The 26,969-nt window shown below is 44.4% G+C and overlaps 1 protein-coding gene across 1 annotated transcript in view; it reads left to right on the forward strand.

Moving 5' to 3' along the window:
* The window catches only part of CEP112 (centrosomal protein 112), a 468,287-nt gene that overhangs the window by 171,620 nt on the left and 269,698 nt on the right, over positions 1-26,969 (forward strand). The window contains exon 18 of the mRNA XM_056127155.1: positions 21,152-21,287. Coding sequence (XP_055983130.1) covers positions 21,152-21,287 — 136 coding nt within the window. The remainder of the gene's footprint in view (positions 1-21,151; positions 21,288-26,969) is intronic.

The raw sequence follows: 26,969 nt of genomic DNA on the forward strand, positions 1-26,969 counted from the left end.
CAGCTTGAGCACTGGTCTATACTGGGGAGGGGGGGCAGGAGGGCAGGCGGGCAGGGTAAGGAGAGAGGAGGAGGCTGGGGGCAGGGAAGGGGTGTGACATGCATAAGAAACCCTCTCTTCAACAGGAGTGTGAGTCACGCTGCCTGACATTAAAACAACAGTTCTGTCATCTCTCATTTTATTTATCTGACCCATAGGTTATACAATATTTTGACTTCTATTTATATGAAATTTCGGGAATTTTTTAAAAACTTATTTTTCATTCTACTGTTATTAGAGAATATACAGTGTATTTTATAAGTGAATCTTTCTAAATTGATTGAAATTTGCCTTGTTTCAGAACCCATATAATCTGTTTTGATATGTGGTTCCTGCACCTTTGAAGTGATAACATTCTTTGATGTTTGGGTGAATTGTTTCGTTAGTGGCAGAGAGGTCGTTAGCTTTCTGTTAATTAGTGTTGGCGTTGTACATTTGAAGACTATTTTTATTTTGTCTTTTTAATTTTAAAGTGTGTTTCTTGGACTGGAGAGTTGGTGTGAGGGTGAAGGCACTTGCCTTGAGTGTGGCTGCCAGTTGGTTGACAGTATTATCCAAATTCTGTTCATGCTTATCTGATTATACTATCAATTGAATGAGGACTCAAAATCTTTCATTTTAATCCCATGTGTTTATTCCTCCTCATAGCCCTGTAATTTTGTACTTCTCACATTTGGAAGATTCTTATTGTAACGATGCTTTGATGCATTGTCTAATTGTATTGAAGTGGGCTTTCTTACAGATGACAGTATTTTTCCCCTCTGAAATCTACTTGGGCTGATAATCATATAGTCCCTCTAGCTTTCTTTAATTAGTTTTGGCGTGGTACATTTGAAAATTATTTTTCTTTTTATCTTTTTTTAATTTTAAAGTGTGGTTCTTGGGGTGGAGAGTTGATGTAAGGGTGAAGGCACTTGCCTTGCGTGTGCCTGAACCTGTTTCAATACTCAGCGCTACAAGCCTCCCCAGCCTCTACCAGGACTGACCCCTGAGCACTAAAAAGTGAACAAATGAGTTTCTTTCTCTTACTGACAGTGTCAGCTTGACTTTTTTCATCTGTTTGGTAATTGCTACCTTTTAACTGGGGTAATTTGATCATTTCCACTTCACCGGTGGGTGGATTCTTCTCTGTTTCTTTTTGTCTTGTCTGCCCGTTGATTTCCTGTGTCCCCTTCCCACCTTCCTTTTGATTGAATGGCTTTATGATTCCATTACTGACCTTTTCTAGCTGTAGCTAATACCTTGGTGGTCGTCGTGGCTGCTTCATTTTCGCATATATGTTTTAAAGTTGTCATGTTCTCTCCTGGGGTGATATCCTGTGAGTTGATATGAGAAGACTCTTTCTCCTGTTTCCTGCCCCACCCCCTGCCCTGCCCTTTGTGCTCTTCATTCATACTTTGGCTTTTCGTTTATTAAATCACACTACATTGGTTTTGTTTTTTGCTCAGTGGAAAGACAGAGAGATGATCTTTCCCATGTAGCTACTACTACTCGTGGTGCCCCCCATGCTTGGTTTCCCTCCATTTTGCGTGTGTTCGGGAGCCACAGCCAGCGCTGCCTGGGGACTACTGTGGGCTCAGTGCTCCTTGGCACTCCACGGATCAAGTGTTTCTTGGGTGACTGCAGGCCTCCCTCATACAGGGCAAGTGTTCAGTATCCCCCCCCCCCAACACACACACCCTTCCCCAGTGATTAAACAATGTTATTTCACTTTCTTCAATTCCCTTCTCCAGAAACCTGTTGTCTGTCATCCTTATTTTTGTTTCTCAGGAAAATAGCCTTTTTTCTGGGTACTTAAAGTTGCTGTTCTTTCTCGCTAGCTCTGGGTGAGTTATTTGATGTCGTTTTGTTTTTTGTGTTTAGATTTACTTGAGTTCTTGGGTCTGTAGATTTATGCTTTTCATGAAATTTTAAAAAATGCTGGCCATTTTTTCTTTGAATGCTTTTCTGACCTTGTCTCTATCTCTATCTCTCATACTTTAGGACTTTACACATACAGTAGATCATTAAAAGTTTTACTCTGTTATCTAATTTTCTTTCTATGCTTTTTTTTTTTTTTTTGGTTTTCACTGCTAGGTCCTCTCACCAGTCTTTAGCAATTGTGTGTGTGTGTGTGTGTGTGTGTGTGTGTGTGTGTGTGGTAGGGTGCACGCTCAGTGGTTCTCAGATCTTACTCCTGGTGTTGTGCTCAGGAATCTACTCCTGGTGAGCTCTGGGGACTATCTGTGGTGCCAGGGATTAAACCTGGGTTGGCCTCATTTAAGGTGGGACTTTATCTGTGATACTCTCTCTGACCTCTTAGCAGTCTGTCTCACATCCTACAATTGTATTTTTAATCTCATGCATTGCAGTTTTTCTACAAAACTTCTTTCTCTGCAGCTTCGGCGTGGCACTAATTTTGGCCTCGTCACGAGCCCTTGACTCTCTGCTCTCTCTATTTTATTCCTACTGGCCCCAGTTCTTGCCCTTTTCCAAACAGTCTTTTATATCTTCTCCTTTTCTTACCCATTGGCTGGGTTTTCTTACCTTTCTTTTCTTTTTTTTAAATTATATTTATTTATTTTTTAATAGTGAGGCACCATGAGGTACAGTTGTAGACTTACACATTTTTGTGCTTGGGTTTCGATTATACAATGATCAAACACCCATCCCTCCACCAGTGCGCATTTCCCACCACCACGGATCCCAGCATCCCCTCCCTCCCCCAGCCCCCATCCCACCCTGCCTCTGTGGCAGGGCATTTCCCTCTCTCTCCTTTTGAGTGCCATGGTCTGCAAAAGAGGCATTGAGTGGCAATCATGGTGGTCGACAGTCTACCCTCAGCATGCTCTCCCATCGTGGGCGGATCCTCCCAACACCCTTTATTTGGTGTTCCCTTCTCTTTCTGAGCTCCCCCTTCCCCTAACATGTGTGGTTGTCCTCTGGGTCATTGAGTAAAATTCCTGGTACTAATCTCTGCCATACTTGGGTGTTAGTTTCCTATTTTGTTACTTTATGTTCCCCAGATGAGTGCAATCTTTCTATGTCTATCCCTTTCTTTCTGAGTCATTTCGCTTAACATGATACTTTCCATGTAGTACCACTTGTATGTAAACTTCATGACTTCGTCTTTTCTAACAGCTACATAGTACTCCATTGTGTAAATGTGCCAGTTTCTTCAACCAGTCATCTGTTCTCGGGCACTCAGGTTTTTTCCAGATTCTGGCTATTGTAAAGAGTGCTGCAATAAACAGACAATTGCAGATGTCACTTCGGCTATACTTTTTTATTTTCTTTTACCAATCTGTCTCATCTTTCTCTGCTCCAGCATCACTTTCTACATTCCTAATTCCTAGTAAGGATTTTCTCTATTATGTGATGCCTCCATTCCTCATATTACCCCTTGATACTTTGGAATTAATATTAATTGTTCACATTAACGTTAATCTATTGTTTTTGTTCCTTGGTAGACTTCTAGCTCTCTCTCTTTTTATTAAATCACAGTTACAAGCTTTCATGTTTGAGCTTCAGCCATTCAGTGGTAGAACACCCATCTCTCCACCAGTGAGTCACATTTTATACCACCAGTGTCCCCAGTATCTCTCCCCCCCCCCATCCCAGTCCTCATCCAACCTTTATGTCAGACAATTATCCCCTCTACTTTTGGGCATTATAGTTTGCTTGAATTTTCCCATCACCATTCAAATCTGCCTGTCAGGGGCAGATGCTAGATAATTTATTTTCTATTGCTCACTTTGAATATTAAGAGTGGCTGTGCACTTCTGCAATTCTAAATTTGTAAATGGTTGTGTTCCAGAGACATTTCTGTAGGGTGCTAATTCATTTTGGGATTCAGTTGGGAGTCCTTAGACCAGGGTCGTTGGTGTGCTGAGATGGCGCCTGGAGGCAGATGGTGGGCGTGACAGCCAGGACTGTGAACTGGTGGGGACCCAGAGGAGCCCCACTCCTCTGCCGCTGCTGCCGTGTAGTCCTGGGACACGCATACCTGGGCCTTGCTTCTTGCAGCTCGTGGTCGCCGGGAAGACAAATGCATTTTACTGGTCCTTGTTTGTTCGTAGAATTGTATTCATGCCATTGTGTAACTTTGATCGCACGGAAGGTGTTAGAGCCTGTCGTCTGTGTGGATCCTGACTTCTAACTGGTGTTAACTTCTCGGTGAACAGTTTAGCTTTCCACTCTCTGAGAGAGATTTGATCTTTAAACATTGCTCTGCACAGTTCAGTCCTACAAGGGATCTAGCTATGCGCCCAGTCCAGTGGCTGCAGTTTGGGGGCAGCTTTGGGGCCCTGTGATGCTGACTTGGTCCTAGGGCTGCTCCCAGCAGTGCTCTAGGGACTGTGTAGTGTCGGGATTGAACTCAGCTTCTCTGTGTGCTCTCTCGGAGCCCCAGTCATGATTTAATTTTTTAAAGAAAAGAAATATTTGTGTAGATTTAAAGAAATAGCATGATGTAGTGGCACCACTTTGAAGTTTGAAGTCAGATCGACTGCTTTAATTTCTTGTTCTGCCACATAGTGTAAACCTGGCAAATCATTCACCTCTTCTAAATTTCGCCATTTTCTTTTGTGCAAGGAAGTGAATAACTTTTTATTGTTACAAAAATGAAATGAGATAATATATGAAGTGCTCTAAACTGTAATGAGCACGTAAGCTCAGTAATTTTGCTTCATCATCTACAAAGAGATTTAAAAATTACGGTTCTACATGATATGGTTTGTAGTAATATTCACTTAAAGAACCGGATGGTGCTTACTGTGTCTTTAAAACACATTTCACATAATTTGGAAGTGACTTATGATAAGCAGAAAAACTCCTCAGTGATGGATACTGCATTTATACTTGGTAAATAAAGAGAACATTTGCAGACTTAAATTTTGATCTACTTGTGCCAGTGATGAATGTAAGTGAGGTTTTTTTCCTGGCCTCTTTGAAATATTGAATTGCCCAGGGACAAGGCATGGATGATGTTTTGAAGGAAATAAATATTTCAGCTTCACATTTCAGCCTTTCTTCTTGACTCCTTTGATCTGACTTTGGTTTACTTAGCATTCTGCCTGAGTGACCTCACACTGCCTTCTCCCTCTCCCTAGCAACAAGAAGTGGTCTGCTCCTACTTCAAAATATGGGCTTTGTCATTTTACCGGATGAACACATGCTTCCTCATTATTGAGACAATATTATATAAGGTGGATTGGTGGTTATGTGTGTAGCTTTGCATTAGGATGTATAATTTACACGTGGAGCCTCCAGTCAGTTTCTGCAACAGGAAACTATGAGATTTGGTATTTATCTTAAAGTTAAAAGAATTCGTAAGAATTTTATTCTATTTTATTTATTTATTTTGCATTTTGGGTCACACCTGGTGATGCACAGGGCCTTTGCCCTCAGGAATTACTTCTGGCGGTGTTCGAGGAACCATATGGGATGCTGGGAATCAAACCCGGGTCTGCCGTACATAAGGCAAACACCCTTCCCGCTGTACTATTGCTCCAGCCCCTCGAAGAATTTTAAAGGAACTTTTCTTCACTATAAACTGATCTGCTCAATCTTGGCATGTCAAACTTTAATATTTTCCTACCATACTCTAAATATATGAGCTGTGTTCCTGCTTACTGAGATAGAGTTCTTTTTCACTGACCCATTTTCTAAGCAGAAGTTAGTTTAACATGACTATTACATAAGCCTTTATGCTCTTTGTTTCATTAACCAATACTGCTTTTTTTCCTACTTTCCACATATTCCGGTGCCGACTGTTACCACTCCTTCTGTTTCTGAATCCCTGTCACATAGAGTGCTTGGTGGCATGTCCTATCTGATCAAGCCTGGCATTTTCCGTTGGCCTGTGAACCAGACTATAGTTTTTCTAAGGCAAGCCCCATTTTTTACTCCCACCAGAGGTGTCTGGCTGTCTCTGAGAGAGCAGGCCTCGGGTCGCTGGGGCCCCCTTCAGCCCTTAGACGTGACTAGGCTGTTACTAATCATGAAAGCTCAAAGACTGCAGCTAGGAGCAGTTCTTTGGAAACCTGGTTCAAATCCAGTTTGATTTCTTCTTTGTCTTAAGACTTCATGGCTGACTTTGGGATGACTGAAGAAGATTCCTGGTTATATTCGTTGCTCACCTGCTTCATCCAGTCAGGATTCGGTCAGACTGGAGTGTGAGCCTGGGGGCCTGGTTCTCTGGCTCTCTGGGGGAACCTAAGTTACTCCACACAGCAAGAGAAAATTCTCTGTTGCCACTGGATCTGAGAGGTACCTGGTCAAGGCCTGACTGACTGTGCTCCTGCCGTGGAGTCAGCCCTGTCCTGTTTGAGCCAGGACCTTTGTCTGCCCAAATGCTCTGGACTGCTGGTTTGTTTGGCTTTTCTTTGTTCTACCTTTTCTGCTATTGTCATTCAAACCCACTCAGCCCCAAGAGGCATCTTGGAAGGTTGTGCTGCAACAGTAGAATGGAAATTCCTATAGCAGAACTTCCACACCTACCAGCTCCTACATACTCGTCTCCCACTAAGTGTAGAGAGATGAAGTCTCTAACAGTCTGCTTCTGACGTTTAAGGCTCTTTCCAGACCTCTGTCACTGTGTGTTCCATGTCTTTTTCCTTTATTTGAGGTTCTGGTTCTGACTTGTACTAGTGCCCAAAGCATTTTCCAAATCTATAAACTAGAGATGATACCTAACTTGCTTATAAATGGTGAGGAGAACATCTTCCTTACTGTATATACTTACTTAATTCTCCAATCAATGTCATGAGGAAGTCTTGTCTGAGAGAAAGTTTCTCAAACAGCTTTCCTCTTTAACACAGGCCAGCGGCTAACATCACAGATCACAGATCATCCTGTTATTCATCGATTGCCTCGAGCAGGCCCCAGTAACGTCTCGTTCATCCTAGTCCTGAGATTATATTCAAGGCTCTTTAGGAGAATGAGACCCATCATTGTTACTGGTATTTGGCATATTGGGTACGACACAGGGAGTTTGCCAGACTCTGCCGTGTGGGCAGGTTACATGAGGTGGGTTTTAACCAGTGCTTGGTGAGTACATCACAAAAGGCCAAAGGACTGAACTGTAAGATCAAAATATATTTTTCAAGGAGAAAAAGGAGGGGAAGCTCAAGTTTACTTTGGGTATTTTGAATATAGTTTTGTTATTTATCCTTAGAACTACCTTTAAAAAGATCTTCTAGTATATTACAAAAGATCTTTTTTGGCTTTCTAAGATTGTGTTGTATTTGGCTTTTGGAAATTGTTTTGTTATCTTAAATACGTCCTGCTCCATTACTCAGGATAAATATCTGTTCTCATATACTTTGAATGGATTAGCACCAGGATGACCCACACTCGGTGTCAAAAGTGTCCTAGCCAGGCAAAGATAGGAGAATGCAGAAGTATTTGTTAGGTCTTAAGAGTTCCACTAAAATTCCTGTGACACATGAAATTGGCATTCATGATTCTGGGCTCCCTGAAGTCCTGAACAGTGGCTTGTTTTTCCTCTTCCTTTGCAAAGCTCTTTCACATATTGCCTTCTTAGGAACTGACCTTTGAAACAAAGGGAAACTCTTTGCTCCTTTCTTTTCTAAGCCTTAACAATCCTTGATCTCTAGGTCTTGTTTGTTCACAATTGTGCTGATTCTTTGAGCTCAATCAGTTTGCTTGTTTGACTGGGATGCAAGGGGTCTATTTACCTGATTTACTTAACTCAGCATGATGACCTCAAGATCTATTGCTGGTGTTACAAATGTTGTGATTTCCTTCTTTTGTGTGACTAATATTTCGGATACACAGGATACATTCCTCTATCTGTATCTGTGTGTATACCTGTCCTTCTGTATACACCCTGGATAATAGTGGACACCCTTGGGAATGCAGCCTAATCCACCCTCTGTGGAAAAAAATGCAACCCAATTCATCTTTATGGAGGATTCTCGAAATATTAGAAATAAATAGACTATCAGACTCAAAGATTTAGTCCTAAGGATATAGCCAAGAACACTAATATGAAGTGTCAGGAACATAGCTCAGCAATAGAGAATGCTTCACATGTATGAGATCCTGGGTTTGATGCCCAACACCATCTACACCTTAAACCCCCTTTTCCTCATCCAAAATAAATGCTACATGAGGTAATGCTCCCCTGTGCCATTGCGTGTTATTCACAGTAGTCAGGATCCGGAAGCAACCCAGGTGCCCAGTGCAAGGTGAGTGGAATATAGACACAGTGGATTGCTATCCAGTTAGAAGAAAAGAAGGGATTTTGTGAGTGGAAGAAGTTATACCAAGGGAAATAAGACAAAAAAGAGAAAGAACTCAGATGCAGGACGTAAAGAGACAAAGGGAGGGAAGGAATAGATAAAGTGGAGCCAAAACAAATCCTTAGTGTCTGAGAGTAGAGGGAGTACCAGAGAGCTTTGGATGGTGGTGAAGGGTGTTAGTGCTTTGGGAAGTAGGCACGGTGCGAGAACATATGTTTAGAGAGATATAAAACCGTAGTCTGAAAACATAGATTATGTTGTAAACCAAGGTTGTTTCCATTAAAAAGAAAGAAAATGAGTGGACTCCCTTGTTTTGGGTTATTTTAGAGGAAAAACTTTCATGGTTGAGTGTGTGATTTAGCTTTGGGATTGTCATATGTGGACCTCCTGTACTTTATGGAGGTTGAATTTTGTCAAATGCTTTTTCAGCATCTATTAATGATTGTTTAATTTGAATCTTTTATTCTATTAAGTTGGGGCTGGAGTGATAACACAGCAGGAAGGGCGTTTGCCTTGAATGCCACCGACCCGGCCGACCCAGGTTTGATTCCTTCACCCCTCTCGGAGAGCCTGGCAAGCTACCGAGAGTATCTTGCCCGCATAGCAAAGCCTGGCAAGATACCCATAACATACTCAGTATGCCAAACACAGTAACAGGTGTCACAATTGAGACGTTACTGGGTCCGCTTGAGCAAATTGATGAACAACGGGAGGACAGTGACAGCGATTCTGTTAAATTAGTTTATCACAATTATTGATTTGCATATATTTAGCCCTCATACTTGTATCTCATGGGCAAATTCCATTTAATCACTGTCTTTGATCCTTTCTGGTGCTATTGAATTTTGTTTGCCAATATCTTCATGAGAGTTTTTTTCACCTATATTCAACATAGGTATTGGGCTAGAGTTTTCTTGAACTTCCCCAATCTTGATTATCAGGGTAATTTGGCTTCAAAATTTACTTTCCAAGTAGACTCCCTTCTTCAGATTTTTAAAAATATTTGAGCAGGATTAGAGCTAATTCTTCTTTAAATGTTTGTTAGAATTTTCTAGTAAGAGCATCTGGTCCTCAAGCATGATGGCCATTTACCACCTGCATTGCAAACCACAACACCCAAAAAGTAGAGGAGTGAAAGAGAATGTGCCTGCCACAGAGGTGGGGGTGGGGTGGGGTGGGAGGATGGAGTGGGGGTGGTGGGAGGAATACTGGGAACACTGGTGGTGGAGAATGGGCCCTGGTGGAGGGGTAGATATTCGATTGTTGTATGAAACGTAGTCAAGAAAGTTTCTAAGTCTGTAACTGTATCTCAGGGTTATTCATTAAAAAAAATAAGATAAAATACAAAATCACTTAATCACTTAATCATTTAACTTCCCGTTAGTCGTCGATTTGCTCGAGCGGGCGCCAGTAACGTCTCCATTTGTCCCTGTCGCGTGCTAGTGTAGCCCAATGGCATCTCTTCGCTCCGGGAACATGGAGGGCCTCAAACCGATCGTTCATGATCTTGACAAAGAAGTCTGACCATCTGGTAGGTGGGCTGCCATGCGGTCTTTTGACATCCCGTGGAATCCAATCAGTAACAGCTCTAGTCCAACGGTCGTCTTTAAATCTCATTACGTGACCAGCCCATCTGATTTTCGACACCTTGGCATATGAGACAGCGTCCCTGATCCTTGATCGTCGACGGATGTCAGAACTCCGGATTCGTTCTCTCATTTGAGTGAAACGTGATATTCCAAGCATAGCTCTTTCTATTCTTCTTTGGGAGACCTGAATGGCGTTCTCATCTTGTTTGCGTAGGGCCCAGGTCTCTAAGGCATATGTTAATGCAGGAAGAACAGTGGAATCAGAGATGTGCCCAGAGCCGGAGGTTCTTCGTCCTCTTAGCTATTTCTTCGATGTTCTTGAAGGCGTTCCAAGCCGCTCTCTTCCTCCTGCGCAGCTCGGGTGCCAGGTCATTTCTCATGTTGACCTCTCGACCTAGGTACACATAGCTGTTGCATTCGGAGATGGTCGTTCCATTGAGAGCGAATGGGGCATCAGGAACAAGGCTGTTTCTCATAAACATTGTCTTCGTAAGATTCAGCTGTAGTCCTACCTTTCCACACTCACGGTCAAAGTCGGCCAGCATTTGTGCCGCTTGGCTGATGTTTGGTGTTATTAAAACAATGTCATCAGCAAAGCGGAGGTGGTGTAGTTGCCGACCATCTATCTTCACTCCCATTCCTTCCCATTCCAGTCGTCGCATGATGTTCTCGAGGGTGGCACTGAAGAGTTTCGGTGAAATGGTATCACCCTGCCGCACCCCTCTCTTGACATCAACGATCACTTCTTTGTAGAATGGTGAGATCCTGGTAGTGAATCCGCAATACAGCTCACGGAGGATCCTGATGTATTGGGCTTGAATGCCCTGATTGGCTAGGGCTTCAATGACCGCTTCCGTCTCAACAGAATCAAAGGCCTTCTTTAAATCAATGAACGTTAAGCAGAGCGGCATCTTGAACTCCCGAGAAACCTCAATGAGCTTGGTTACCGTGTGGATATGGTCGATGGTGCTGAATCCTTTGCGGAACCCTGCTTGCTCGCATGGTTGTCCTTCATCTAGTGTTCTGCCAATCCTATTCAGGATGACTCGAGTGAACAGCTTGTAGATGACAGACAATAGGCAGATCGGGCGATAGTTGCCAATGTCATGGATGTCTCCCTTCTTGAACAGTAGTACGGTCCTGCTGGTTTTCCATTGGGACGGAACCTTGCATTCAGACAGGTAGCGAGTGAAGAGCCGAGCCAGTGTATTGATGAGTACTGACGGCAGGTTCTTCAGGTGTTCAGGTCTGACCTTGTCTGGGCCGGGTGCTGTTTGCTTCTTTACCAACGAAATGGCGTGTCGGATTTCGGAAGGGAGAATGTTAGGAACGACATACCCATACTGTGGAATTTGGTATGTCGGCAAGTGGACATGGCTATCGAAGAGATTTGAGTAGAAGTCATGGATAATCTTCTCCATTGCCGTTCTGGAGGATGTGATGGATCCATCAGGACGTTGGAGGGCAGTCATCTTGGTCTTATAGTTGGCGAAGGACAGGCGGGCGTTATGAATACTTTTCCCGGCTTCTGCCGCATCTACCAGTACTTCTGTTCTTCTCTCTTTGAGGTCTTCCTTGATCGCATCTCTGCACTGCTTTGCAAGCTCGGACGTTAGCTTGCGGTTGCCTGAGGCATGCGCCAAACCACGCTGGCGAATTAGCTCAAGAGTTTTCGAAGATAGGCGACTTTTTGTGGCTATCTCTCTCTTGGCGTTCCTCGCACATTCATGGAGGTGCTGAACCAGTCGATCGTATTCCTCGTCAATGTTGTCAACAATGGCATCTTCCCATGTTGCCGCAATAGTACCAAAGAGTTCCCAGTTGGTGGTCATTCTGGGAGTTCTCTTTTTGAACTTTGCAGCCCTTTCTCCCCGCTCTGTGAAGTAGAATTTTGCACGAAGGAGACGGTGGTCCGATCCTGTTCGAAATTTTGGGACAACAGCGACATCAGTCAGGCAAAACTGTCGATTGAATATGATGTGGTCTATTTCGTTGTGGAATCGTCCACTGGGAAACTCCCATGTCCATCGTTTAGATTCTGCCTTCTGGAACTGTGAGTTACCATGAATGGTCTTGGTCGACATGATGAACTCAGACAGTCTCTCACCCTGTTCGTTCCATTCTAGGCCATGGGTCCCGATGTGAAGTTCTTCAGCTGATCTTCTCGGTCCTATCTTGGCATTAAAATCACCCACAATGATCTTGTAGAAGGTGTGGTCTTCTTTATAGAACTTCTCTAGCTCCATGTAGAACTTCTCGATTTCTCTTTCATCATAATGAGATGTTGGTGCGTAGACAACGAAGATAGAAACTGCAGGCAGTGAGCCACATCTATTCAAATGTAAACGTCCGATTCGGGTTGTTAGGCATTCGAATGAATCAATGCTCTTGGCCAAGTTTGTGTTGACAAGGACACCGACCCTCCAGCACCTCTTTTATCGCATGTTCCAAGGAACAATTCTTCTCCAGTGTCGAAAACGGCATGGTGAGATTCGTGCCTTCTTGTCTCGGTCAGACCAATGATGTCGTACTTGATCATTCGCGCTTGTACCATCAGGTCCTCGATGCATGCATCTGATGCTAGCGTACCTGCATTGAAAGTACAGACGATCATTTTTGTCTTCCTTCGTTGTGGCAGCCTAGGTCGGCCTTGAGATTTTGTCGGCCTCTCCTTTCTCATCCTTCTCAGTGCTGCCATGTCGGTGAAGCCTTCAGGGCCAGGTGAATGAGACCAGTTGTAGTTACTGGTTTTGGCATATCGAATACACAGCGGATAGCTTGCCAGGCTCTTCCGTGCGGGCGGAATACTCTCGGTAGCTTGCCAGTCTTTCCGAGAGGTATAGAGGCTTTTGGGGTGACCTCTAATCACCCTTGTAGGTGTTACTATATTTGAACCCTATCAAATATGGTACGACAATTCCAGAAGATGGGTATTTAGTGTCCAAGCGGCCGCGCGGGTCCGGAAAGCGTCCTGGAAAAGAAAAGAAAAGAAATGCACCTCAAACCAAAAAAAAAAAGACCATCTGGTATTTGGTCCTGTTTCTTTCTTTGCTGGGAGGTTTCTGATTACTGATTACTGATTCCATCTCCCTATTACCTGGTAAACTCCTGTGTACTCTCTGCTCTTGGGCAAGGCGGCCCGCTGGATTTTCTGATTAAGTGGGGTCTCCAACTGTCCCCACAGTTCGGTGGGGCTGGAGACAGGGCTTTACCTTTGCACAGGCCCTCCCTCAGTGGCTGGAGCCTTGGGCGATGTGCTCTGTGATTGGTGGAGCCTCTGGCTCGGCTCCCTCTGGGAGAGAGAATGGATGGTTTGAGTTTAGCAGGTAGTTACTATAGTTTAGCAACTGCCTACCAAAACCAAGTGAATAAAGCTATAGATCTGTTATGGAATGTGACATAGTGGTAGATTGCATGCTTCACATGTATGAGACTGTAGGCTCAACTCGCTGATGTGGTAGCATGTGTATATACACACATATACATATATAAACCATGTAGCACTGCAATGTAGCATTGTCTTCCTGTTCATCAGTTTGCTCGAGCTGGCACTAGTAATGTCTCCATTGTGAGACTTGTTGTTACTGTTTGTTTGTTTTTTTAATTAGTGAGACACCATGAGGTACAGTTGTAGACTTGCAAATTTTTATGCTTGGGTTTCAATTATACAATGATCGAGTACCCATCCCTCCACCAGTGCCCATTTCCCACCACCATGGATCCCAGTATCCCTCCCACCCCCCCGCCATCCCACCCTGCCTCTGTGGCAGGGCACTCCCTTTTGTTCTCTCTCCTATTGGGTGTTGTGGTTTGCAAAAGAGGCAATGGGTGGCAATCATGTTTGGTCTATAGTCTACTTTCAGCACGCCTCTCCTATCCTGGGAGGATCCTCCAAACACCCTTTGTTTGGTGCTCCCTTCTCTGTTACTGTTTTTGGCATATTAAATACACCACAGAGAGCTTGCCAGGCTCTGCTGTGATAAACCATGTAAAATGTATAAGCTAGATATGCAAATTAAATACACGTATGATACTGTTCAGAGGAACATAATATCTGGATTCCTACAGTGAATTCTCCACAATGGGTCAAAGTTATTTAATTTATGAAGAAGCAGGAAAATATGGTCCATTTATTCTTAAGAGAAAATACTCCTGAAGGATGAATTAGTTGCTAGAATTAACAGGTATTTGGTTTGGGGCCAGACCCAGTGAGCTCAGGACTTGGTCCTGGCTCTGTGCTGAGGAACCACTCCTGGTGGTGTGTGGAGGATCAGATGGGTGCTGGGATTAAAGGGGGATTGGCCAGTGCAAGGCAAGTACCCTCCCCGCTTTTACCTCTGGCCCAGCAGGTAAAAATTTAAAGTAGCTACTATAATTATTTTCTGTAGGATTAAGAAAAATTAGTAGCAATGAATGGAGAAGTTGGTAAGTTTTACAGAATAGCCCCTAAAAGTACATTTAAAAAATTAAAACTACTGGGGCTGGAGTGATAGCATAGTGGGTAGGGTGTTTGCCTTGTATGCGGCTGACCTGGGTTCAATCCCCAGCATCCATATGGTCCCCCAAGCACTGTCAGGAGTAATTCCTGAGTGTAGAGCCAGGAATAACCCCTGAGGATCGCTGGGGGTGACCCAAAAAGCAAAAAAAAAAAAAAATTTAAACTATTGAAGCAGAAACAGAATGAACTTATTAAAAGCTTCTAGAAGACACTCAAAGACAAAGCCATTGAGATTAACTTGAGGACACACAGAAAAAAAATGTACTGGATAAAACCTACATTCTCGTGATACATTAGCAGTGTATAAAATATGTTTAATTTGAGTCACAGTAGGGAAGAGTTAATAGAGCCGGAAAATACTTGCATGAATAACATCCAGAATGTGTTCAGAGTTCACCAAGGATAGAGTCAGACTGATTCAGAGAAACGCAGCACAGCCTGGGAAGGGAAAGTGGGAAACCCCCAGACCAGCAGGGTTTGTTCCTTCCTGCCTGGTCCCTGGCGTGTGTGAAGGTAGTTTGGGGATGTGTGAGTTCTCACGTCTTGTCATCATTTCATGCACGACTCATATGTCTTCTGTGGAGAAGTATCTGTTCAGGGCCCGGAGTGAGAATACAGGAGGTAGGGCATTTGCCTTGTCAATAGTGGACCTGGGTTCAAATCCCTTGAGCACCTCCAGGAGTAACCCCTGTGAATTTCTGGGTATGACCCCCCCCCCCAAAAAAAAGCAGGTGCCTCACCTGTATTTGAATTCTGCTCTCTTTGTTACTTTTAAGAGTTTGTATGTACTCTGGGTGTACTTCTCTCATTCAGACCGTCTTCTCTCATTCTGTGGATCGTCTTTTTCCTCTTTGGTGATCTCCATAACAGCCTAAAAGGCATCTCAGAGGTGTAGGGTTCTAAGGATTTACTTTTGCGTTTTCTTTCATGAGTTATTTTTCAATTTTGTTCAACGTTTAGCTATGAGGCCCGTGTTTAAGTCGCGTTTGTATGTACTGTTATAAGGAAACCACGGGGCTTGATTCTTTTGCATGTGCGTCTTCAGTTATTTCACCAACATTTGTTGTAAAATCTATCCTTTCCCCATGCAGTTGGCTTAGCTCCCTTGTTAAAAATCAATTGGTCATCCATGTAAAAGACTTTATCCTGGAATCCCTATCCAATTCCATTGACTTCTATGTGTCTCTCTCCCCAGGCCAGTAGCATGTTGGCATGATTTCTGTGTCTTTGTGATGAGTTTTGAAATTGGGAACTGTGAATCTCCAACTTAGTTCATTTTCGAGATTGTCTTGTCTATTCCTGTCCTTCTACATTTCCCATTTAGGATTGGTGCACCAATTTCTGCAAAACACTCCCTGGGATTTTGACAGAGACGGTGTTGAATCTGTAGATCAGCTTGGGTGCTGTCATCTTTGTCTAATATTATGACCAACGCAGGGCCAGAGAGATGGTAACCCTGTATTTTAAGTACTTGCCGTGCATGGGTCCAGCCCACATTTAGTCCCTTGCTTCAGAATCACTGGTATGACCCAACCCACCACCCACAGAAAAAAAAATTACAAGACCAATTTTAATTTCTAATTTGCTGTTTTTTTCCTGAGTGTTGAAGTACCAGATGTTTATTTTTTTTAATTAATTTATTTATTGAATCACTGTGAGAAAAGTTAGAAAGCTTTCAGGTTTAAGTCTCGGTCATACAATGATTGAACACCCATCCCTTCACAAGTGCTTATCTTCTACCACCAAGAACCCCAATATCCACCCCCCCATCCCACCTCTCCCAATGCCTGTAAGGCAGATGATTTCCACTTAACTCTCTATTTTGATTACATTCATTATTTCGACAAAAGATGCACCATTATTATTTGGAATTTTCCCCCCAATAATCAGACCTGCTGAAAAGGCATTGTGAAACAATTTGTTTTTCTATTGCTAGTTATGAAGACCATATGATTTTGGATTTCTGATATTTTACTAATTAAGTCTGGAGGGATTTCTGCCAAAAGCCATATAGTTATGAGATTGGTTTGTGTGCCTCTAGGGCCATGGCCGTGCCAGAGAGCTGCTCGTGGGGGCAACTCTCAGCCTCAATGGGGTGGGAAGGACGTTCTGGTTCCGCCCCCCATCCCATGAGGCCGCAGTTGCCCCATCACTGCCAGCTTATACCTGGCTGTCCAATAAGCTCTGAGATGGTGGCCACCATGCTGCCGGGGGGTGGGGGGGGAGATGGTGGAAGAGACAGACACCCTTTCCCTCCCGGGGGAGCATGGCACCATAGTTCAATGCATAGTCCATTCACATTTTTGCCAAAAGCTGCTGGGCTCTGATTAGGTCTGTGTGCCTCTCTGGGCCATGGCTGTGCTGGAGAGCCACTTGTGGGGGGCAACTCCCGGCCTTGGTGGGGCGGGAAGTGAAGTACCAGATGTTTAGATGTACGTGTCCATAGCATTTAGCATTTTTATTTTTTTGTTTTGGGACCGCACCTAACAGTGCATGGACTACCCTGAGAGCTGTGCTGGAGCGTTGCTTAGGAAACCAGGTGATGCTCAGGAGACCATGTGGTGCCAGGGGTCAAACCCCGAACTTTTGCCTGCCCGGCATGCAGACAGTCCACTGAGCTATCTTGTCTGGCCTGCATTTACTCTTTTTTTTTTAAATCAAAGAGTTTCTCAGAGATGACTATCTTAATAGTCAGGTGAAGAAGAGGCCAAAGACGTTTATTTACTTCTGTTTAGTGTAAGGTATTATTTTTTAGTACCTTCCAAGTCATAAGTCCTAAATGTATCTCAGCGTTTTTGATGGACTCACTCTAAATCAATTTAAGTACCAATAAGCAGCCGTGAACATAGATGACAGAACTACCCAAAAAGCTTGTTTGCTGGCCCAGCTGGCAAGGGAACGGAGACTCTTGTAGCTGTTTTCTGGACTTGTTTGAAGTGTTTTGTTTTGTTTTGTTTTGTTTTTCGTGGAGTTTCCAGTGGAGAAGCCAGGCTGGCAGCGAATGAAGTGTACTGTAATGGGAAGCCGTATAAATATATGTTGGACCACTGCCATCATTATTAAGAGCACTGGGAGAGAAATGTGCAAAGGGAAGATTTTCAAATTAAGGTTGGCCTGTATATATAAATGTTAGCTTGTAAAGCTCAAGAAATACTGACTTGTGGTCCATTAGTCCCCTGCATTTTATTGCCTTTTAGAATAATCATGTACTTCAGAACATCCTTTAATCTGAGCTGGCTTGTAGTTCTATAAGAATACAGTTTCTTTCCTTTTTTTTAAAAAAGCCTTTTTTATATGCAGAAGAGGAAAATTTACTGCATTTTATAAATAAATTGGAGCTGAAAAGCAAATTTTCTTTCCACCTTTTTATCTTCATGGCAGCCAGCTTTAAGGCATTTGAGTGATGCATTTCTTCTCAGCCTCACAACTAGTTCCACTGGGGGAAAAAGATCTTCAAAGTCACTTTTTTTCCCTTTTACTTCTTACAAAACACACGATTTGAATTCATTGTCAAAAGGAATTCTGCTCTTAAGTTAGTGAACTGCATTTTTTCTCTTTCCCAAAAGCTCACAGTTTTTGGCCCCCCCCCCCGCCCCCATGACTTAAATAGAAATTCTGAAGGGTCTCTCATTAAAATGATTATCATCTCTTTATTTGAATCGAATCAAATCGAGACAGATATTTCTCTATAATAAGAAATAAGATGCCTAAACAGCGAAGCTCCGGGTCCCTGTCATAGACTCACTGTGCCGGAACATTAATATATGCTTCATGAGACCAGCTTTGATACCTTGCTTCAGTCCTAAAGGAGCTCAGCAGAGAGTGTGGGTCAGAAACTGGCAGGTTTCACATACCTCCCTGTGCTCATGAGAACATGAAACACAGATTGTGAGGGCCAGGGAGACCCCTCAGAGGGGTGGAGGCTTGTGAAGGCCCCAGCTCCCGTCCCCAGCACTGCCTGCTGTCCCTGTTGGCTCCTGGCACTGGCCGGGCCTGACCACAGGGCACAGCAGGGCCAGAAGTCACCAGGCCCCAGGCACCTTTCGGCAGGCCCCCTCCAAAAAGAACATTCATAACTACTATTTTTTTTGTAAAGCAGGATTTAAAAATAAGAGTTATTAAGAGCTATATGCCTAACTGCACGGGTTTTATTTTTATGTTTTCAGCGTGGTTCTAAGATACATCTAACTATGGCTAAAGTTGTGATTTTGGTTTTTGTAGTCCTAAGTTTGTGGCAGCAGCATATATTTCCTGACCACTTGATAGTACTTCCTTATGGGACGCATGGGCTCCAAAGCTCACACGTGTTGTCTGATGTTGTTTCTTTGCTACTTAGACACCAGCTGACCAAGCAGAATAACGAAACCCTTGTTGGAGTTCATGCCCAATTCAGTCAGCCTAATCAGTGGCTGAATACATAGCAGTACTCCTACAAAAAAAAAAAAAGAATAACTAAACCTTTGAAAAATTATAGCCCTAATTGTGACACAGTCTGATTAAGTGCCTATAGGGGATCCTCCCCCCACCCCCAAATTGAAGAGGAACCGAGGCTGACTATTGCCACAGTCTGTAGAGCTGGAAAAAGCTCTTGGCCCTGCTGTCCCATCCCCTAGGATGCCCCTGTGATGTCCTCAGGACCTTGTCACAGACTCCTCTGTAGAGAGCACACCAGGCCTGCCATCAGCGCCACCAGTTGGCTGGACCACTCCCACCAGAGCAAAGGCCCTCCACCCCAGGTGCTCAACATCTGCCTGCTCGGAGTGAGGGGCACTTGCACTTGTAGGCACATGGCATCGTCGTTGGAGAAATGTTTTTCCTCCATCATGATGGTACTCTGAAATTTGCTCTGAGTTAAATTGCCCCCCAGTCCCCACAATTTCAGTGCTACTATGAACACTGAACCTGCAATGTTGCATATTTGAGTATTTTCCCCTTTAGGGGTGCTCATCTTTCTTGGGTTGTCTCTGTTCATGTGAATTCCTCTACGAAAGTCTGCAGACCAGGTAGCTTATACATCATTGTGGTTTATTCCTCTTAATTTTTGGAAGCTTGGACAGTCACGCACCAGGAAATCAGCATGTTCATGTTCGGGTCCAGACCCCCTCCTGGTTCCTGTCCAGCGTCTTTCTGTGTGTCTGTCAGAAGACCTCTCCTCTGGCTTGGGGCACCCGTGTTCAGACTTGGGAAGGTGGCAGCATGAAACCAAGAGTGCAGTTGATGTTGGCATGTGAATGGACTCCAGGAGCAGCCAGCCAACCTGGGCTCCTGGGCTGACCTGCCTCTCCTGTGTGGCCTTGGGCATTGTCACTGAGTTGAGGTTTTTGTTCGGTAGAATAAGGGACGCAGTAATGTTCTTGTACCTGTTTGCTGAGAGAATAAACGAGAGGGCACATACAAAGGTATCTGTCCTCCAGTGCCCAGAGCCTGTCCCTGACGGTCCCAAGCTAACATGGCCTCCCATCACCTGCAGAACAGGAGTGCCCCCTGAAACTCCTGCTTTAAGGGAACAAACAGAACTTGACCCCCAGTTACGCCGAAGGCTACTTTCGACACCCTATCCCAGATCTCCAGCACTAGAATTCAGTAGCCATTATTAACTCTTAGACACTTAAAAAGCTAACATGTTTGTTTTTTAAAAACATACAAAGATTTTTTTTCCTCTCTTTCTCTCTTTTCTCTCTCTCCCTCCTCTCTTTCTCTTTCTCTTGGCGCGTGTTTGTGTGTGTGTGTGTGTGTGTGCGTGTGTTATCCTTTGACTAACTTTAGTCCAAGGTGTGAAAAAATGAGATGGTCCTTAGTTACCACTGACAAATCTACAGACAGGAGACCAGCAGGACAGCCTCAGACTGTCACATTCTGTTGCTTCTCTCATCCTGTAGGCGGTCACCTGATTCTGGGACAACATCTCAGGAGCCTTTCTGTTGGCACCTTGGATCCTTTCATTTCATTTTCATTTCATCATCCTGTTAATCGTCGATTGCCTCGAGCAGGCCCCAGTAACGTCTCTTTCATCCTAGCCCTGAGATTATATTCAGGGCTCTTTAGGAGAATGAGACCCATCATTGTTACTGGTATTTGGCATATTTGGTAGGCCACGGGGAGTTTGCCAGACTCTGCCCTGTGGGCAGGCTACATTCGACAGCCTGCAAGTTTGTCCAAAGTAGGAATGAGATAATAAGATGGATCCTTTAGAAACTGTAATTCCTGTAGGACACAATCCATCTTCTTACAGTCTACTCCCCCGTACATTTGCATGTCTGATCGCTGCCTTCATCACCATGGAAGAACCCCCCCGCACCATCAGCAGTTCCACGCTACTCTTGTGTCCCCCAGAGCTGATATACTTTCTGTCTGTCTAGATCGACCTCTCTTGGATGTTGCATATAAATGGAATTACGCTGCTGATGTCCTTTGGTCTCTGACTTCTTTCACTTACCGTGATGTTCCTTCATGTTGCGTAGCGTGTATCGGAACTTTTTAAGGCTGAGCAGTATCCTTGGCATGGCCAGATAGACATACCCCCACCAGCGGAGGGCCAGGGTGACACTGAGCGTTCTTTGTTGGACAACCTTTGAAAGTGGCCATGTCCTTAGCTAGTCCCTCTCGCGTCTTCCCCTTTCCTCCAGAGACAGGTAGTTTTATTGCTCAACTTTTGAGAGGCGGATATTTTATTTTGAAGTCAAAAGCTGAGTTTAATTTTGGAGTATTGTTTAGTTTAAAATCTTGATCTGGGCGGGGGTGTGTGTGTGAATATTTACCAATGACTCTGTAACCTGTAGGGAGAGAGAGGAGCAACTGACACGCGTGACGGACGCCCAGCGTTTGCAGGCCCAGCAGGCGGATGCGGCCCTGGAGGAGTTCAAGCTGCAGGTGGAGCTGAACTCGGAGAAGGTCTACGCACAGATGAAGGAGCAGGTGAGGGGCCCTAACGCCAGAGGCTGTACCGGCTGCAGAAGGCTCAGCTGATGCCCGCCACCACTTTCCTGGCGACCCCTGTGCCCCCATGAACCCCTGCTCTACTTTCCCAGCTTGGCTCCCATTGGCCTCCAGGGCACCTTGCCTGGTTCCTCGGCTCCCACTTATGCCTCATCTCCTCCAAGAGTTCCCTTCCCCCTTCTGGCGTATTTTGCTCCCCAAACACACACACATACACACACACACACACACACACACACACACATTTTATTCGTGTTGTGGCAAAAAGGCAAAATGCCATCCTTCTTTAGATCTGAGAGCTACTCCATCCCCTGGCTGTGCCACTGCTGCTGTACTTGCTGGTCTGTCTGCACGCACCTGACACTTGCGTCCCTTGGCTGCTCTCAGGAGCCTTGTGGGGGCATGGGTGTGTGGGTGTTTCTGTCAATCATTGTGTCTGGGCTCTCCAGAGAGATAGGAGGTGCACCCCGCTTTTGGAAGCCACCCTCTGTGTTGGAAGCCCCCCTCCCCCGCTAATCTCGATCACATTTCTGCGTTTTTCTTGGCCCCTTCCTTGGTGCCTGTTGTAGCAGTGATGGGGGTTCGCATGCATGCCTGGCTCTGTGGTGCTTGTACCGTTAGCTTTGGTGCTCACCTCGGATGCCCCATCTGGCCTCTGGGCGGGCTCCCCGGGCAACAGTGCTCACTGAGGGTGGGTCGTGCACCTTCCAGGGCGGTGCCGGCACCTGTGCTTGCAGGGGGCCACCCTCAAGTTGGGGCGCTCACTGTCGGTTGCTGCAGTGCTCACCGGGCACTTGCTAGGGCTCACGTTTCCTGGCTCACACATCTTGTAGGGGGTGCTCACTATGAGGCTGACCCCTCTAGTTGCAGAAATGGCCGGCAGTCCTGGGGACCTCAGCTGGCCCCCCTGAGGGGATCTCTCCTGGCACCCCTGGCAGTCCCAGGGACTGCCCTGGCACTTGCAGGGCAGGTGTCCCAGCCACAGAGCTCTCCCCACAGGCCCTGAACCTCTGACGGAGCCACAGCAGCCATATGTGACTTTCAGGGACTTTCACTTGAAGTGACTCTACCTTGGCGCAAGGATTCAGAAAGAAAAAGGGGCAAAGGGGCCTCATTTGTGCCACATGAAGAAGTGGTGCCCGTGGCCAGGACTGCAGCCTGCTCAAGAGAGCTCGGCTGGTGGGCCCACCCTGCGCCCTGCAGAGCTCTGGCGGCAAAGGGGCTTAGAGACCCCTGGTGCTCTGGGCTCCATGGGGCAGCAGCTTCCTGTTGACTGTGAGCGCAGAGAGGTGGCCAGTGACAGTGGCAGATGCGGGCTACCTCCCTCCCTCCCTCCCTCCCTTTTCCTGGGCTCCCTTAAACACGGCTAGGCCCAAGGCACAGTCATAAGTCCCCATCTCCAGATGCATAGGGGCAGGGAGGTCTCTCACCTGGGACTGTGGATCAGCCTCCAGGTAAAACTGCGCAACCAGTTTCTACAGAACCAAGGACCCAAGTCCAGTTTGTTCCTGGCCCTGTGCTCTAGGCAGTGTGGTATCCTCAACTGGCCCTGCAGGACCTGAACCTGTGTCCAATTCCAGTACAAGTGGTTTGTTTGTTTTAGGATTTAAAAAAAAGATTAAATTTACAAAATGCTCAAGACAGTTATGACAAGCACCTTGTCACCCATCGTGACAGCCTGGCAGTTAATACTGTGTGCATAAACTTAACCCCACGGAGCCAAATCATGATGCGTGGGGCTTTATTTGGCTTTGCTATGCACCTTGAGTACCACTTCCCTCTCATTTCCGCCTCATAGAAATCCACTGTAACTCATTTTGTTCTGCGTCATAGACTTTCATCTGCCTAGATAATATCCTTGTATATTAATAATGCATTTGGGAGGTGCGATCTGCATTTTTGTTTTGTTTTAGGTCAGTGTACAGATTTTGTCCATCTTACTTGCTCTTCTGCACACCTCTATCCTATCCTTGTCGATTAAGTGCAGTTCTTCAACACCGAATATATTTTATCCTGTAAATATCCCACATCTTAGCAACTCTCCTAGTCAGGGTTTGTTTCACAGTTTCTATGATCTTCAGGCTTGTGGCCTTCCTTGCCTGTGGTGGTGTTGGTTTTTGTAGCTCTCTGGTGGCCGGAGCTTTGCTGCTGGTCTCAGCCCTGGACTGCAGAGCCTTGGGGACTGTGCGTTCTTGTTTTTTTTTTCATTCAGATTCCCCCTTATGGTGACCTGCAGTGGGGTCCTGAGATTGGGGTCAGAGGTCCACTCACTTCCTAGGGCAGCAGTTAAATCTCCAGGAAGTGGAGACTCAGTCCCTGCTGTGCTTTGTGGATGTGTGTCTCTTTCCAGTCTGCAGCCATCAGAACCCAGGCCCAGCAGTGTGCGTTGATTCTAGTAAGTGACTGAGCAGTGGAGGAAACTCTCAGACTGACGGGCTTAACTCTTGGTGACACCTGGAAAACTATCGAAAGAATTTTAAGGTCTACTATTTAAGAGGCTAACAATAGAGCATTTAAAAGTGCTACAATACTTCAAACCAAATACTCTACCCATACTCCGGGATTACTGTACCACATTTGATAGGGTTCAAAATAGGAGGTAACCAATCTTAGAGAGGGATATATATATATATATATATATATATATATATGTATGTATATATATATATACATATATATGTATATATGTTATGGTCCTTCCATTTTTCATCGATTTGCTCGAGCGGGCCCAGTAATGTCTCCATCGTGAGACTTGTTGTTACTGTGTTTGGCATATTGAATGCGTCATGGGTAGCTTGCCAGGCTTTGCTGTGCGAGCGAGAGACTCTCGGTAGCTAGCCAGGCTCTCCAAGAGGGGCGGAGGAATCGAACTTGGGTCGGCCATGTTGGCTGTGTGCAAGGCAAATGCCCTACCCGCTGTGCTATCACTTCAGCCCATGTATATATGTATATATACACACACATACATATATATTTTACAGATATACATATACATATACGTGTGTATGTGTATATATATATGTATGTGTGTGTATATATATATATATATATATATATAACACAAGGCTCAACCTTTAACAACATGTTAGTGATCTCTTATAGAAGGGCTTAATGGCCCCTGGGTGAAATACAACAATCCTCACACTCTTTCCTCTAAGGATACTTTTTTTCACATTCTCAGCAGATTTTCATAATAAACAATACAGAATATATTATTTCGGTTCTGCTTTGGGTCAGGATTGGGGTTTGGGGTGGAAACATCCGCAATATGGTGGTGGGAAGCTATAATGGTGGTGGAATTGGTGTTTGAATATTAAATGTAATCAAGTATTGTGAACTACTTTATAAAATAAAAAAATTTTTTTAAAAAAGAAAGTGCTATGGTGTGTCCACAGTCTTACGAGTTTCTGAGAAATGTTGAGGATATGTCAGGCATCTTTTGCTTAATAAATGCATCTCTCATGACTTATGACACGAGTTTCTGAGAAAAGTTAAGAATATGACAAGGCACCATTGGCTTAATAAATGTATCTTTTGTGACTTACAGCATTATATTGATATCACAAGAAGTCATCTGTAAGTAGGGAGAAAAAATAAGCAAACAATATGGGACTTGTGAAAACATTCTGTAGAACAAGAAAGCATTTGTATTCCAAGTCTCAGAGTAAACGTGTACTTCTGAAAAAGATCTGACATTGGCAAAAAAACTTTAGAGAAGTAGTGACCCTTACAAGAGACTTGGTCTACATGTAGAAGCCACATAGCAAATGAAAGTACAGCAGTATAACCTTTTCAGTTCTGGGCAAGGGATTGAATGGCAGAACTAGAGTGAAAATCCTGTAAATTTTTGTAAGAATGAAACTAGCAAAGAATTAGAATGATCATTGTGTCATAGTCTTAAATTTTAAGGGAGAAAGATTTGGACCTAATTTTATACACAACTAGAAACATTTTTACTTGTAATATTTTTAGCTTTTTAATAATATATAATATATAGCACATATTTCTTTTCAAGAAAAGCATTAAATGAACACCTCAAATAATCCAGAGATGAAGCAAAAGGTCTCTTTTTTAATTGAATCACCATGAGCAATACTTACAAAGCTTTCGTGTTTGAGTTTCAGTCATACAATGATCGAACACCCATCCCTCCACCAGTGCACATTTCCTACAACCAATGTCTCCAGTATATCTCCTCCCCCCCCAACCATCCCAACCTTCCCCCTGCCTCTATGGCAGACAATTTCCCCTATTACTCTTTTCTCTCTACTTTGGGGCATTTTGGTTTGCAATACAGATACTAAGAGACCATCATGTTTTGTCCTTTATTTATTTTCAGCACATATCTCCCATCCTGAACGATCCCTCCAACCATCACTGACTTAGGGATCCATTCTCTATCGCAGCAGCCTTCTTCCTCAGCCCATGAGGCAGGCTTCCAACCACGGAGCAATATTCTTGGTCCTTGTGTCTACTGTTGAAAAGGTGTCTCTTACGTGGGATCCCATCACATGAAAAATAAGGATGAATAAAGGGCAATGGAGTCCAATGAAGTAGAAACAAATTTAACTATTAAAATAAACAAGTAGAATGTAAGTGTTTCCTGATCCTTAAAAGAGAAGTTATATGTAGTAGAAGATATCAATTTAATAGCAACTTAAATATAAATCCATGGATTTATAGACAGAGTCTCCTGCCTCTGTGCCTGGTTGTCCTCACCAGGGCCCTTTGGAGGAGGGTGGATTGAGTTTCCCTCCCCACCCCCAGCCAGCCACAGCCATGCTTAAGACCACTCTCTGCACTTTTGGACGAGCCTCACGCATGAAGGAACCGGCCGAGGAACCCAGGTGTGTGGGACTCGGAGCGTAGAACTCCACGCCTGCTCGGATTGGGACTTGGACCTTCTCCACCCAGATCCCCCATCTTCCAGTATGTAGGCGTTACACCCACCAACTGCCCTGGCGCCGTGGTCTTGTAATCCCATCGACGGCCAAGACCCAGAGACTATAAAACTCTGCTCCTGGAAGCATGCGGCTGGCCGCGTGACATCTTATCATCTAGTTCTTACTCTGGAGAACCTGACAGGCTACCAAAAGTATCCTGCCCACACAGAGAGTCTGGCAAACTCCCCGTGGTGTATTCAATATAACAAAAACCAGTAACAATGGTGGGTCTCATTCTCCTGACTCTGAAAGAGCCTCAAATGTGGCATTTTTTAAAATCTCAGGGCTAGGACGAAGGAGACATTACTGGGGCCTGCTCAAGGCAATCGATGAATAACAGGAAGACAGTGATAGTGATAGATTTAAGATTATATAGGCTATACTAGCTGTAATTAGCATACAGTAGTTGTGTATTTAACTGGATTGAGCTGATGCAGATCTGAGAGTTAGTTGGCGGGTTGGGGGGGGAGAGCACAGTGCACTATCAGGAATAGGCGAGTTCCCTAAAGCAAGGGAAGTGGTGTTGGATAATTTGAATGTATAAACATCAACATTAATAAGCTTAGCAAACTAGTGCATTTTTTAAGATCTTGAGAGGGTAAAGGCAAAACCCTAGAGATTATTGCCAAAGGAGCAGAAGCAAAAATGAACAAAATGCAATAATAAATGTTAGTGAATCTGTAATACAGCTCACAGAGGATCCTGATGTATTGAGTTT

The sequence above is a fragment of the Sorex fumeus genome, unplaced genomic scaffold (genome assembly GCF_029834395.1).
Source record: "Sorex fumeus unplaced genomic scaffold, SorFum_2.1 ptg000063l, whole genome shotgun sequence".
NCBI lineage: Eukaryota > Metazoa > Chordata > Mammalia > Eulipotyphla > Soricidae > Sorex > Sorex fumeus.